We start from the raw sequence: 14,860 nt of genomic DNA on the forward strand, positions 1-14,860 counted from the left end.
AAACGGCAGTCAACACCTTCAGTCGCTTCATTGCGGACGAAGGCGTCTCCATGGACTTCGTTGCGGCATCTCTGGTCGCGGATGCAAGTGGTGCCGTCTTCCTACAGCTGCTAGACCGTGTCGGCGTCCACCTAGCATTTTTGGAGGACCGAAGGCAAGCCGCTTGCAAGGAACTCAGTCATGAGCTACTACCGCCATGTGAAGAGCTGGCTTCTTGACACGTACCCGAAGCACGAAGCTACAATCGAGAAAAAGCGGGTCAACCCTTGAACGGCACTGCCTCAAGCGTGTTGATGGGGGGGGGATGAGAAAGAAAGCACCGGCTTGCACGAAGGATAACCTACGAATTCTCATGGATGTTTACAATGATGCGACCAGCTCCAAAGCCTATCAAGACGCAGCACTACTCGCGCTAATGTGGTATGCGTTTGGCCGTGCGTCGGATCTAGGCTTCGTGTTCAAGGGAAATTTGTCAGTTAGTGCTGATGGAATGGTGTTTATGAGATTTATTCGTGTGAAGACAACTGAAGAACAGGGGATTTCACTCATTCCGGACAGAGAAAGCTTCATTACGTGTCTATTGCTATGGAGTTGGTAATGCAAGAGGCCCCTTGTGCGCAGCTGCTTGAGCACCCTCATCTCGCAGCTACCTTCGACCAAACCTTGAACCCGCCTACCGACATCCCCCTGGCTGAAGCTCTGGATGTATGTGGTGAGCTCGACAGCTCAACTGAGCCCCTCAAAAGAAGCGGAAGCTATTTGAAGATAATATGAACATCCACGCGTACGCGAACCGCATTGTCAAGTCTGCTTCCCTTGCCTAGGCTAAAGCAAAGCCTACGGCAAATTTGACTTCTCATTCGCTCCGACGCGGCGGAGCGCAGCATGCAAACAGTGACCCACTTCTTAGTGCTCAGTGAAGTTTTGATCGGGACTCATGGAATATAACAGCAGCGAAAAAGGCGTTTGCGTACGTGTTCAACACGACAAGCGAAGATCAAACGGTAGCTCGCGTACTCAGCGGTTGCGATTCAAGCAAGAAGCCTCCAGCTCCGACGTTGTGATGGTTTGCTTCTGCAAGCAGACAAAGAGCGCTGGAGATAAGACACCCGCCTTTTCAATCCAGCATACACACTGAAGACCCCGACAAAAACCTCAACGGCCGCGACGCTGAATTGCTTACGGCTTCATTGAGCCAGTATTTTCCAGAGGCCTCGGAGCGTTATCCTATGTGCCTGTACGCAACTAGGTCGCGGCAATGTTTGATGACACTTGGGTTCACCAAACCACAAGTAGTGGCTTGGAGCTCCGAACTTCAAAGCGAGGTGTCGCGCAAAGAGCTTGAAGAATCCAGTTGAGATGCCGAGAAATTGACAAGCGAGAACAAACTCATAAACCACCCAAACCACATAATCGAAGGGTTGGTGGCGATGAACAGAGCTCTATCCGAAAGGGTCACAGCGCTTGAAACGCAAGCGGGTCGCTCTCAGCAGGATTGTGATCCCACAACAGGTCAGTCGTCACCAGAAGTCGATCTCACCAATTCAAAAGGGTGTGGAAGCAAGGCGTTACTGAAGAACCTTTCTGCTATTTGGCTTAATGGTATGCGAAGACCCCGTTCCTGTGGAATGTATGTATCGACCGTCTAAAAGAAGTCGGCCTACAAGCACACCGTAAACTACATGAAGCTATTCCTGCCTAACGGCTTTGTGCTCGATGAATTCTCTCCGGATTACTGCGACCCAGTTCAACGTGTTGGCTTGGAGGCCGAAGAAGGGTTTTACAATTCTTTCGAGGAAAGCGGTACTAAGCAGAATAATGGCTTGAGCGTACTGAAGCAACTAAGCAAATTTTACCGTGAAGGTAAGCTTGATGCACATGTTAATACTTTCCATGCTCGTATTGCAATCGGTGGTATAACTGATCCAGTCCCGGCTAAAACGCATGAGCTGTTTAACCGCAAATAGAATACAGCTTTTGAGAATAATTTTGTTATTGAAATGTGTGAAACGTTTGACTTCATTCTAATTTTTTGAAAAAGTGACCGAGCTAAAATTGGGCACTCAGTTACTGGATCGCTGTTTTTAAAGTTTCTTCACTGTCAAATTTGCAGCTAAAAGATGCGATCACTTAGTCGTAGACGTTTTATAGGAGCAGTTAGAGCTTTTATTAAGCGACATTACCCTCGTGTAAAATTTTCGGACAAAGCCATTCGACTACTGAGACTCAAGCTTCCCCAAGCTGAATCAAACTCCAGTGAGCTCGCTAGTCTACTGTCCGAAGCGTTCACCGCCCTTCTCCAAGGTGGAAGGCGCCGCATCGAAGGCAGCCACGTCAGAGCATGGCCAGGCTTACCGCGCGAGTCGAGTGACGCAGGTGAGGAGAAAGCAGCGCCGATGGGAGCAAAAATGGACGCAAGAAAAAGCACTTAGACGCAGGCTCAGCAGCCGAGCAAAAAGAGCCGACATTCTCGAATAATGACACCGCCGACAGCGACCACAGCAACAGCGACGTTATCTGGATCCCACCGCCGCGCGTAGCCGAGGTGAAGTTGACGCCGCGTCAAGCTCTTGGGGATGGCGATAGCAGCAGTAGCGACGAAAAGACGGAGCCGACCGAGGCCTTGGCAGCTGGGAACTACTATGCTCGCAGCATCTCCAACTCCTACATCAGGGATGGGCGGCGCGTGTATGTAGCTGACTGGGAAGCAACCGAGGAGCCTGCGGCCAACCTTCCTCCTAGAATGGTCGCGGCCTTCAACCGCCGTCGCAGAGATCAGGTTCGTCGAGCCTCCATAGAAGACGAAGCTGGTCACACCCGCGAGCGCCGTCGCTCTTCCGCTGAAGCACCAAGTTCACGTCGTCGGCCACTTCGCCGTCTCCGCAGGTATGCAGATGCTTAGCACAGACATGTAGAGCTGAGAAGCACAAAATCAATTGCATATATTACCATGCCACCAAGCCTTCGTAATACCTTGCTACCCACGACATAACACAACAAGGATCACGCTGTATAACAGCACACTAATCTTACATGGTCCAGCAGCAAGGTGTCGAGGGGAAAACAGCAAAGTTCAACTGGAAACAGCACACTAAGCTTCCTTTGCCCCTCATCTGCTGCTTACTCATCCATTCAACCCACAAAAACACCGGCAGAACCACATTTCGTCAGTCAACATCATAACCCAAAACGTACGGCGCCATCCTACCTTATCCGCTTCTTCAGCGCTGTCGTACTTTAAAATGTAATTAAAAAAAGAATTACAGTAGCTGTTATCAAAATCTAATTTGTCTAACAGGAGCGCGTATTCGTCAGCTATTGGCTGGTGGTTTGTTTGGCGCTGAAAGCCTACAGGGGGCCGAGCTACAATTATTTGAATAACCGGCCACCCTCTTCCTCATTTGCCAAGTACCCGCTCAGCTAGCACTAAGCTCTATTAATATCAGTGTCCCCCGTCTTTTCTATGACCAACCTGACCGATTGCCAACACCGTTGCATCATCGACGATCTCCTTTTACTCAGTATTGACGGAGATCTACCTCATGGAGCAAAGGCGGCCCTCTCTCGCAGTCCGTCCACTATCGGCAAAATATGGTCCCTCTATTGCATCAGCGTCACCGCATGGGTAGAAGAAGGGGTTTGGCAAAGCTGCATCAAGGAAAACCTGGGTAGAAAAAGGAAGGACAGGTCGAAATGCATCGCGCGACTGTAATAACCTCCAATAGAAGATCGCTTGGTTGAACGTCGAGCTGTCGGGCTGGCGTTTCGCGACGCATCATACGCTCGCTTGTCGCGGTGGGAGAGCTGGTGATGAAGGCGGCGCGCATCCGGCCAACATTGTCACCAAAAAACAAGCTGGAAAGGATGGAGCATGTGCTCACCTTTATCAGCGACGACACGCTCGAGTTCGAGCCGCTGGACGACGTGGTTGACGAAGATGAAAAATGGTTCTATGAGGACAAGGGTAAGCGAAGCAACTTACTGTTTTCTGGAGAAAACCCGCCACACCGCACCCGAAAGAGCAAGAGGTTCATTCCGAGACCAGGATCCTGGCAGCCGTAGCCCGACTGAGGTAAACCCGTTATATTTTGTATGGTACACAAACAAATTATCCTTTAAACGTTATGTACGTAGATATGACCCGCATCGTAAATGCCGTTGGAATGGAAAGCTGGGACTGTGGCTACTGACGGAGGCGTACATCGCCCAGAGAAGCAACTGTAACCGCCCCAAAGGAACTGCGTGCACACGCAATATTGAAAGTGGTGAATCGAGCTGTTTACAAGGACTTTCTTATTCGATTGGTTATTCCTCCTATCAAGAAGCATTGGCTATGTGGAGACCTTACGGCGTCCTATCCTCATCCAATAAGATAACGCTAAGCCCCAGGTGTCTCCCCTAGACCCTGACATTGTTGCTGCAGGATGTGAAGGTGGGTGGTGCATCCGTCTGCTGTGCCAGCCTGCCAACGCACCGGACCTCAATGTGCTGAACCTTGGTCTCTTCAGTGCAATCCAAAGCATCCAAAACCTCATGCCCATCCATGGAATCGCCAATCTCGTCAAGGCTGTTCAAGATGCGTACGAAGACATGAGTGCCGACACACTGAACAGCATATTTCTGACTTTGCAGAGCTGTATGATATGCGTGCTTCAACAACATAGTGGGAATCAATATACCTTGCCACACCTAGGAAAAGACAAGCTGTGGGGGAGAGGGCTTCTTCCTCAAGTACTAGAATGCGAAAGAAGCTTGTGCGACAGAGCCAAGACAGCTGACCGTCCAAGTCTCATCTTCTTTGAGTCTAAGAATATCTAATACCTGTTAAAGATGATCTGATCAATCTAACATTACAAAACTAGTTGCTTTGAACCTTTAATGTTTCATATATACTATTCATCATTTCGGACCAGAGGTAGTACTTGTATGTCGATGCGACGTCCGTGATCGGGTACATCACAAAGCTGTAGCTTTTAAGCGAAGGTGTTGTTGATTACACTAGTTTTCGCTGCGATGTCGAGGAGGATCCTCGTAAGCTTTTCATTTACGGCTCCCTGCGCCCTCGTTCTCCTTCTTATTCTCCGGTGGAGCGAACGACCACTACTTCTGTCCCACACTAGTGTTCACCCTCATCGTCTTGGAATGACCCTTGCCTTGTCAGCACCGCACTCGAAATCACGCCAAACGCATCCGCGGTAGTCCCTACATCAGTTTCAGCACACTCCGAAATATCTTCCAATCCTCCATCAATGAACACAAGCCTCTTTTGTTCACATACCGTCGCGCTCACATTTGCTACATAATCACCGAGAAAGTTTTGTAGCCCCATAAAAAGAAACACTTCCAATGAATGTTCGGCTAACAGTGGGAACCGGATAGGCACCTATCCAATTGTAGTTGACGATCTACCTGGTTTAAATGGTGTTTTTGAGCGCCGACCTTGAGTTATAGAAGTTTTTTTTTCCTTTCATGAACTTCATGCGCAGGAGGCTAGTCAGGTCTTGGAAGTTGCGAAAACGTTTGCACTGTTAAGCGCCATGCACTAACTTACCTAGCTTGCACCGCTTGTTTCAGTAGTGAGCTAAGTGGCTTATTCCATCAATACGGCGTCCGTAGTGAGATGCGATTGAAATCGCGTCTCCCTCGTGAGGCTGGACTGAAACCTCGGTCGCCTACTTAGCGATTTTAAGCGAATCCTCGGTCGCGAGCAGAGGTGTTTCTACGTGGTTGGCAGCTGTCCAAACTGGGGTTCGTGTCTTCAGCTGCAGCACGACGCTCACTCACGCTGGCAGCAGCGATGTACTGGTCCTTGCCACCATGCGAACCACCATTTCCGGCTTCATCATACAGATAGTCATTATGCACATCTTGGTCATCGTCGCCACCGCGGCGTACTACATCTAGAAGCTCGGTACCGCCATTGGTAAATTCACGAAACGCTAAATTTCCAACAGAACATCTAGCCAGGATTTTGGCAAGCGTAACTCGTGACCGGTTGTGGTAGCTGTCACGATGTCGGTCAGACACGTCACGACGCAAATCACGGACGCGTAAGCGGCGGGAAGCCCCATCATGATTTGCCATGCTCTCCTTGCTTATTAGAATGTCCTTTGTGTTCTCCTCAATGTGGATGGATATCAGTCACCCAGTATGATAGAGCCTTTCCGTTATCGCGTCATCACCACATGTGACTAGGAATTTCTGGACGTGCTCTTTTGTGTCACGTCTGCTGTTCTCAGGCTGAAGGCGAGCGTATCGTAAGCACCGTCTTAGTGCGACTCGCGGCCTCAATGCAACAGTGTAACATCCACCGAATCGGGAAAAGCGAAAGTGCGATTAAAATAAATAAAGAGACGACACCCCACCTTAGAACCCAGGCTTGTAAGAAAAACTAGTCATTTTTAAATCTTCGCTTTTTTACATTTGATCGACAGAAATATTTTACCACGTAAAAAGTGCGACGTTCGTTTGCATTTTATGTAGCAGTGGAACGTTTTACAGCTGTTGCACTGAGATCGTGGCTTACGGTAAATATTCAGCCGATTCAGGTTGGCACAAAGATTATCGTTGCGGTCGCGCTGAGCCGAGCAAAAACGAGACAGTATTGACTGGGTAAACTTTGAGTAATAATAGTAAGCTAACGCCTGGCTCAGCGGCTTCCACTTGCGATTTGTATTTTTTGGAAGTGGACATAACCGGTGAATGGCTCCGTTGCTCAGGTTAAGCACGAGTGGCATGCACCACTTGTCGGCTTCTGTATGATGTAACCGTCATCTAGTACACAAACATGCGACGCCACTGCATTGCGGTTTTGCTCTTATTTCGTGAGGCCGAGAATGGTTTGATGCGACTCAATGACCGCTGTGGCTGCACTCCAATCATCGGAGTAGCATCGATGTCGTTCCGCTCGGCAAGCGCCCTCATCGGACGCACTAACCCAGATTAAGGATCCTCACCGTCGTAAACAGAGACCAGCAAGTATTCGCCACTATTTAACAATGAATCGACGGTAGTTGCTCGATGTCGTCCACCGCGCTGTCCTAAAGCTCGGACACCTTCTCAATGACCTCGCGAACCCCCGTAGTAGCGTTCATACGTCGCGTAGGTTTCTCCGAACGTGGTGTCATCATGTGCGAGTCTTGAAAGACCGGTGACAGCTCGGTAGTGCCAAAGGCTGCACGGCCAGCATTCTTTAGTTTGCAGTGTATGAGGGAGCCTCTTTGGTGTCTGCGGAGGTGGAACCTTAAACAAATTCAAAGTCTGCTTCCCCGCGTTAATTATAATTGCTCTGAAAGAATTTTAGTGTTTCTTATTCCACTTATGCAAAACAATCCCGGATTTATGTGGTCACCAACATTGGAAATACATCGCCGACGGGTGCGTCTCGTTCTCATACCCCGGTGACATCAGTAACCAATTTGAGCTCTCCGAGACTTGGCTTGTCAAACCTGAGTTGACAGGTTACTGAAGTTTAGTGGCGACGGCCGGGCTGTCGCTCTGTCTCTTTGGCTTTGGCTTAAATAGCTGCGTCCAATTTTTGTTCTGCATCCGCGCCTCCACGATCGAACACGTACTTGGTGGCTGAGGTGGATCTGTTGATAAATGCGTGAGATGCATTAGGAAAAATCTGAACGCATTCCGCTCGCCACCGAGGATTAAGAAAACCCGGTCTCATTTCAAAGTCGTCGTAGTCCGGTTTGATCCCGTAACGCGTTTAGGTCCGCTGCAATGTTCCTCGACACCAGCATGCGCTCTCCGCTAAACCCTAATGAAAGTGTAGTCAACTACGCAAATATAGTGCCTGGCTCTAGAATCGGCGTCTTGTCTTCGTAATCTTCATCGTCGTGGACGTCAGGACCGTCATCCACCTCAGCTTCGAACCTTAAGAAGGGTTCGCTGGCAATCGCAATGTTTGCAGCCGTGGAGTCCGAGCTTAGATCCCCGTTGCCCAATCTGGTAGACTTGTCAGGCGTATCTGGTACCGTCGTCGATCATTTCGCCCTATTTTCGAGTTTTCTTTTATCGCTTCTGCTCTTGGATGTTGCTTGCTAACTTGAATGTCAAACAAACCGTTTACAAAAGGCACAATCTCTTCCCTGGTCGCAGGTCCTATGTTGATGCTGGCAATACCCTGTGAAGTCCACCTACTAGTGTAGATAGGTAGTTCCCACAACGGTACGTCTACCGGATACACAAACGGTCGCCCAGGCGGTTTTGAAACCCCAGGGCTGCCCTTAGCACCAGGATAGAGTGGACCTTGCTAATCGCTTATATTGGTCAACCAATTAATGTGATAGCACCCAACTAGCACGAGCAAAGCTAGCAGGTGTTTTTAATCCTCGTGGTCCCAACTGCGAAAGGGTGCCGGGTACGGGTAAACCTTCCACAAGGGCATTGGGTGCTCAGCAATCGGTTGGAAGAATGTATGAGAGGCAACACGCACTTTCAGTCGTGCAAATAGGCAAGATAAAGCATCCCGTAGATCGTCTGATGTATAATCGACCCATCGCACAAAGGCTTTTGACCTTGCCGAATTAATTCTCGCTAGTAACCTTCAAGTACACCGACAGGCATGATACACACGGACGCTTGACCAGACACCTACCTAGAAGCCTGACATTGCTTGTGCACTTGAGTGGTAATTCTGTTGTGTATTTCCGTATTCATTTCGAGCCTATTCCTTATCAGGCAATCCTGAATTAGATTGCTTGACGAGCTAGGATCCGTTGTGGATCGCCTCGCATGTCAACCGCCACTTGAACCATCACCATAATTCCGAAACGGCCACCACATGTTCAAGCAGTCGTAGGTCCTTCGCCTCCGGCCATTCCTATTGTTGTCAGTCGAGACGGCCTGGCCTGAGCGATGTCTTGGGCCTACGAATCTCAAAAGTGAAAACAGTTGGGTTTCTTGTCACATGGCCGTGCGTGACTTGAACATGCCGCCTCCATGCCCGTTGACGTTGTCCTGCGTCTTTAAGGGAAACACTAAGTCTAAGCTGTGTAAAATAGTAGCTAGCAGCTAAGTTGAAGGACACCAACGGGCTGTTCACCCACGCACACTTGATATCGAAACTCGGTGTGCACTAGCTCAAAACTAAGCTCCTAGTGGCGTGAGCTAACATGAAATATAGAGTGCTGTTAGATAACACGGTGTGAGTAAGGTATCATTTCCAGTATATCTAGCCAACGTCCGATTAAGTTCTGGGGGCAGCTGAGGAAGTGGCATCGGTTTCGAATGCGCTTGGTTGGACGTGTAAACGATCTATTTGTGTGCGTTCGGGTCCATCACGACCATTTCTCTACTCTCTGGGCGATTTAAGCAGCCACTCCGGATCGGCAAGTGTGACGAAATTCGCAAAGTCGTTCCTTCAGTGACGATACTGACCACGCCGACAGCGGCCACCACACACCAATAGACTCTATGCTACAAAATTTCTACTATCAAGGCTACCGACTGAAATTGCGACAATTAGCTCGCGCTCTGATTGGGCGATATGTGCCGACCTGCGACACTGACTGGATCGATCGCACGATCGGACCGTCTTCTGCTTCGCGATTGGACGTGAGGTCGACATTTCCGTCGAGCACGAAACGCACCGGTTGGATGAAACAGACATGTGCACCTGCACGACTTTAAATAATTTACCGTTTACCGCTCAAAAACTGTCGTATGTACTACAAATCGGGCACAATAAGTACACCCTTGTGTAAACGTTTTGCGTAGTTATTTTCCATCCACCACTTTCTATTTTATAGTACCTATGGTACGTGGTTTTAGTAAATTTATATACAAACGCGGCCACTCCGTTTTACCGCACACGGGCACCGCGCGTGATGTGTACAATCCCGCTGGGTACCTACATGGTAGTGCTCAAATGCACTGTTATTGCTGAAAACAAGGTATGTTTTGTTTCAAAAAAGAAAAATAAAAGAGTTGGATTCCTACGGAGCCCTGTACCATACTACATTAGTCATAGTGATAGAGATAAGTGCGTGGTCGGTCCACGGATAGCTATCAGCTTGCGCGTAGCTGTCGCGTTGACAGCTGCTGACCAGCCCTTTATCAGCTTGCCTCTAGATGACTATGGTGTATCCGGTTATCCAATCGCTTGGCGATATAGACTAATACATCGCCGGCGAAAGCACAGTAAGCTAGCTTAACAATGCAATACTACCGAGAAAGGGATAATAACTCCATGCATAGTTTTCGGCTATCGCGAGATCGATGCGTCTATTCGCAATGGCGAGCTTACCAGATTACTATTCATGGGCACATCAAATAGCACGTCGATAGGTTGCAGCGATATCACTGCATCTAATGCGCACGCGCTACTATATAATTAGTACCCAAACCTTTGTACAATGTGACAGTATACCTACAGCACTTCATGCATATCAGAATCATCTAACGTGGCTCCGTAAACCCGAAACTTTGCAATAAACTGGAGGTACACAAGTAAGTCGGTAGGCACATCATTGGCGTGCGGTCTACCATACGAGCTTTAAATGCAGAGAAAGGCCCTTCAATACCGTATTCCTTATGTGAATGGCGACGCTCGGTCATTAGCGACAAATCCAGCAGCCAATCAAATTGATTTAAATTTCGTGTCGTCGCGCTTTATGTGCTTGGCGACCAATATAATTTTAAGCATGTAAAAAAGTTTTTCTATGCAGGTATCGTTTATGCTGGCAGAAAGGCTGGACCATCTCAAGAATTTGACTGTCGCCAATCACATAAGAATTACGGTAATACCATGAAGATCCCGGCGGAACCATTTGGCGGCACAGTATTGGGTTTGTGTCGACCATCGGCAAATGCTGCATGCTCTAAAAATACCTCGCGCGCAGAGCTGACAAAACATTGCACCGTCGCAAACTACGATATTATGACGACTGCCCGAGACAAAGTAGTGTCTATCGATAGGCTCACCCGATGACGTGGCAGATGCAAAACGAATGAGTAGGCGTATTTACTCTAGCTAAGGCTAACTGGGATTCCTAAATAATTGATGGTAAATTTTGGAACATCAATGAAAGTGACCCGTTAATTGAACAGCAGACATTAACTTTGCAACGACGCGCGCCTCCGGTCAGAGCGATGTCCAAGAAAAAACCAACTTGTTTTTTTGTCACCTTAGTTTTTGCCAGCCAAAATAATGAAGTGAAAAGAAACAGTCTGGATGTCCAAGTACCAGTCAGCTGTGTCTTGGTTGAACCTCATAAACAGCATATCAATTAAGGCCTGTATGAGTTTGTTTCCTTTCACTTCACATGGTTTCCTTTCACTTCACAATATGAGACCCGCAACAAGGAAAACAACTCCAGCCGTAGTAGCTTCTGCAGCTAGCGATGCAACGCCGCCTCGTCTTGCCTCGATCATCGACGAAGACGGTCAAGTACTCACCGTCGCTGGTTCACCCTCAAACTCTCCATTTGCTACTACTGCTCCAATTGCTTCAGTGTACTACGCAGATTCACGCACAAGAAGTAGCGAGTTGCTGGTATCTTCTGGACCACCGAAAAAGAAGACACATTGTCATGAACTCGCGCTTGGATGCACCACCAACTTGGAGTCTGCTGTAGCCATTGCGTCAAGTGTTCAGACCGGGAAGACTGCAACGTTTGCAGCTAGTGAGGCTAAGACAAAGTTAGCAAAGGCAGCCAGCACATTGACAACAAAGCTACAGACGAAGAAGCGTCAAAAGGTCCAACGTGCGACGACTCGCACTGTTCTAGAGCCAGGAGAAGCTAAGAGCATGCGCTGGACGATTACATTGACCTTCTTAGCTCTTGAAACCCGCTTCAAGAACCCTATCGCTCTCAAGCAATTTGCCAAAAAGACCGTTGACACTAAGAAGATGCGCGATATATGGGAGGATACAGTCAACATATTTCTTCAGCGTGCATTGATCCAGCAGACATGAGGAAAAGATCCAGCTCGTACCGTGACTGTCAACCAGTTCAAGAACAAACTGAACGCCATCCAAAAGGCGTACATGGCAAAACGCACTCGCATGCTTGGAACCGGCAATGAAAATGAAGCTGCTGTTACAAGTGATGACGAAAGTGGGAAACGATAATATCCTGAACTGCCGACCGATTTTCTGGCCGACGCAACGGAACTTTCGCCAGACGACGGCGACGACGGTGCTCCATCCTACACGAAACTGGTTTGCGATCCTATGAGCGTCAACGGCAAGTATCGCCGCGAGCTTGGCAATGAACTTTGCGCTCTGTGGCCACTGTTGTGCGATGTTTTTTCTTGTAGCCCTGGGCTAACTGGCGAGGCAATTACAGAGTCCGGTAAAAATACAAGTGAAGCGAGCGGTGGCGAAGAAGACGGCGATGCACGCAGTAATCACGATAACCTGTCTGATGAAGCGTGTTCTGACTCATCATGTGAAGCCCAAACGAAAGCCAAAACCACCGCAAAAGCAAATCAGCGACAGAAGCAACAAAAGCAACGAGGCAAACAAGAGCAGAAACGCCCTGTTGATGTCCTCAATGAAACACTGCGTGATGCTTTTGGTGCTGTGGAGGGCATATTCACTGCTCGACAAACTGGCCAAGCGAAAGATGGCGTGACCGACTCGTGGATAAGCTAGTCGCCCCGGTTGGGTCGTCGAACGTCCAGCAGCAAGCCACAACTGAAGCCATTCGCCAAAGTATTGAAGGACTTAACAAAACAACCGCGGATTTATTCAAGGAGTTGATGAAGCATATCAAAAAGAACGCTCAAGACTGAAGCAAGATGTTTTGCGGCCATAAGTGGTCGACGAGCGATTGTTTTACTCATTGCTATTGTCATAGTGGTAGAAGAAGCTAGCGTACGAATCACGTTTGCTTTACGCTAATTCAATCTCATCTTGCGTTCTATCCCAGTGATGGTTGTATGCATTTATCACCTCTCTCGCATGCTTACGTTCTTGATCGTTTCTCACCACTTCAAATTCCTCCTTGTCACCAATATCAATCAGCAAGTTATGCAACACAACGGCCGCACAAATCATGCGAGCATTGGCTGAGTGGGAGCGACGATCAGTAGCCACATGTAAAACTTTAAAGCGAGCTTTGATCTTGCCAAACACATATTCAACTAATATACGAGCTGATGATAAATGATAGTTGTAGCTGGAAAACATCAAGCATCGTAACAATTGTTAGAATTACACATTACTCGCCTTGTAAAACGCTTCTGACCACCGTTGCTTTCGTGTCAAGTGCCTACCACGCCGTTCATCATAAGGAACTATCAAAAATGGCCAAATCTTAAACCCAGCACCACCCAGCCAGTTGATTCCCAGCGGACACAAATGACGGGCACGAGCACCAAGGATCTTGGATTGATTCCACATGGATCGATCGGAGTTACTGCCACTGAAGACCCCAATATATCGAAACTTGTTGCGATGATCAATGGTAGCTAGACAATTGTAGGAGGGCTTTCCGCTTTTGTCGTAGAAACCCTGTAGGTAGGGAATTTTTTGATAGTATTAGTCATTGCAGCAAAAGAGAGGAGATCAGCTTACCAATTGCTCGTTGGGCCTTCGGGTACGTACGAGAGTACCGTCGAAAATGCACGCAACATCAGAACCCCCCTTTTTGGCAAACCCCTCTACCATTGCATCCCATTCCACGGTAGCCGTGGGTGCAGGAAAATATACGACGTCATCCAGCATATCGTAAAGAAGTTTTTCAATGTTCTGGATGTAGCAAAGAGCTGGTGTTCTTGACATGCCGAGCTGAGTAGCAGCGCCGCAGATCCCATCGCCATCTTGCCCGCATCCGTTTCCGTAACAAGTCAGCAGTGCTGCAGGCCCGTACCCAAAGTTGTACTGCGTGTTTTTGCCAGGAATCCCATATTTGCGATAATAACGTGGCTCCAATAGACGCTCAAGAGCGTCGAAAGATCGTTAAGAGCACCTTACAGTTCTGCGGTACGCTGTCAAAGATTGTTTTTCCCTCAGGCGCAGAAAGAAGTCGGTACAAATGACAACTTCTTCTCCATCCAATTGGCTTAATAAAACCGTTGTCACGATGAAGAAGAGAAGGAGCACCAAGATCTCCTCGTCCGAAATTCCGTCCGCCAGCGTGGATGCTCTGTTTACGTTGCCAATACCCTCGTCCATTAGTTCAATCTGCATCTCTTCATCTTCGCTTGATACGGCACCAGCAGTAGCAGGAAACAGCTCCAGCTCTAGTTCTATGTCGCTTGCATCGTCTGAAGATATAGAGGCGTCGTCGCTGTCAGCTTCGGAGCAGGAATCGCCGTCCCAACGCATCTTCCGCGCTGCTTGATGCTACCAACTTCGACACTTTAGGAAATAAATAGTGCTTAACTAAAAAAAATGGTGTGGAACTAATTTCTTTTTGCAGCGGGGCTGCCGTAGCTTTAGCGTCAGAGGAAGACGTTCGACTCAAAGAGTCACTAATACTAAGTTCCTTATCCAAAGGACACTTACAGCCCAAGACCAGGGCTCAAAGTTAACACCTTAACTTTTATGCTTCAAAACCAGAAGTGTTTTATTTACTATTATTGCGGCCAAGCCGCCTAGGGGTAAATGTATCTGTTTAACTATCTAGCATAGTTAAACCTAATCAAATGCATAACGTGTGGCTTTCGGCCAACGTACTGAGAGACCTTGTTAACTCTCCAACTTATGTACTGAGAGTTTGTTAACTTTCCGGGTACTTCGTACCCCTGTGTGTTCCACACCATGTAACCCCGTTACACTCTCCCCACTAAGATGAGAACATTCCGTTCTCGAAACTCTCCTCAGCGAGGTCACGTCTTGTTAAGACGGCGGAGGTTACTACACCTCACACCAGCGTTGTACAGCTCCGTGAGCTCACAAACG

The 14,860-nt window shown here is 48.3% G+C and overlaps 2 protein-coding genes across 2 annotated transcripts; one reads left to right on the plus strand and one right to left on the minus strand.

The window, feature by feature from the left end:
• Positions 1-1,682: 1,682 nt before the first annotated feature.
• PITG_17268 (uncharacterized protein) lies at positions 1,683-3,344 on the plus strand (the record flags this gene model as incomplete). Its single annotated transcript, XM_002896735.1, has 4 exons — positions 1,683-1,863; positions 2,152-2,376; positions 2,448-2,886; positions 3,299-3,344. The coding sequence occupies 4 exons, from the start codon at positions 1,683-1,685 to the stop codon at positions 3,342-3,344; spliced, it is 891 nt and encodes a 296-aa protein (XP_002896781.1).
• Positions 3,345-12,847: 9,503 nt separating this feature from the next.
• PITG_17269 (uncharacterized protein) lies at positions 12,848-13,681 on the minus strand (the record flags this gene model as incomplete). The annotated part of the gene is made up of 5 exons (XM_002896736.1): positions 12,848-13,133; positions 13,203-13,226; positions 13,278-13,468; positions 13,532-13,537; positions 13,622-13,681. 5 exons carry the CDS (start codon positions 13,679-13,681, stop codon positions 12,848-12,850), a joined length of 567 nt encoding a protein of 188 aa, XP_002896782.1.
• Between the last annotated feature and the right edge of the window lie 1,179 nt (positions 13,682-14,860).

The sequence above is a fragment of the Phytophthora infestans genome, genomic scaffold (genome assembly GCF_000142945.1).
Source record: "Phytophthora infestans T30-4 supercont1.53 genomic scaffold, whole genome shotgun sequence".
In the NCBI taxonomy this organism is placed as follows: Eukaryota; Oomycota; class Peronosporomycetes; order Peronosporales; family Peronosporaceae; genus Phytophthora; species Phytophthora infestans.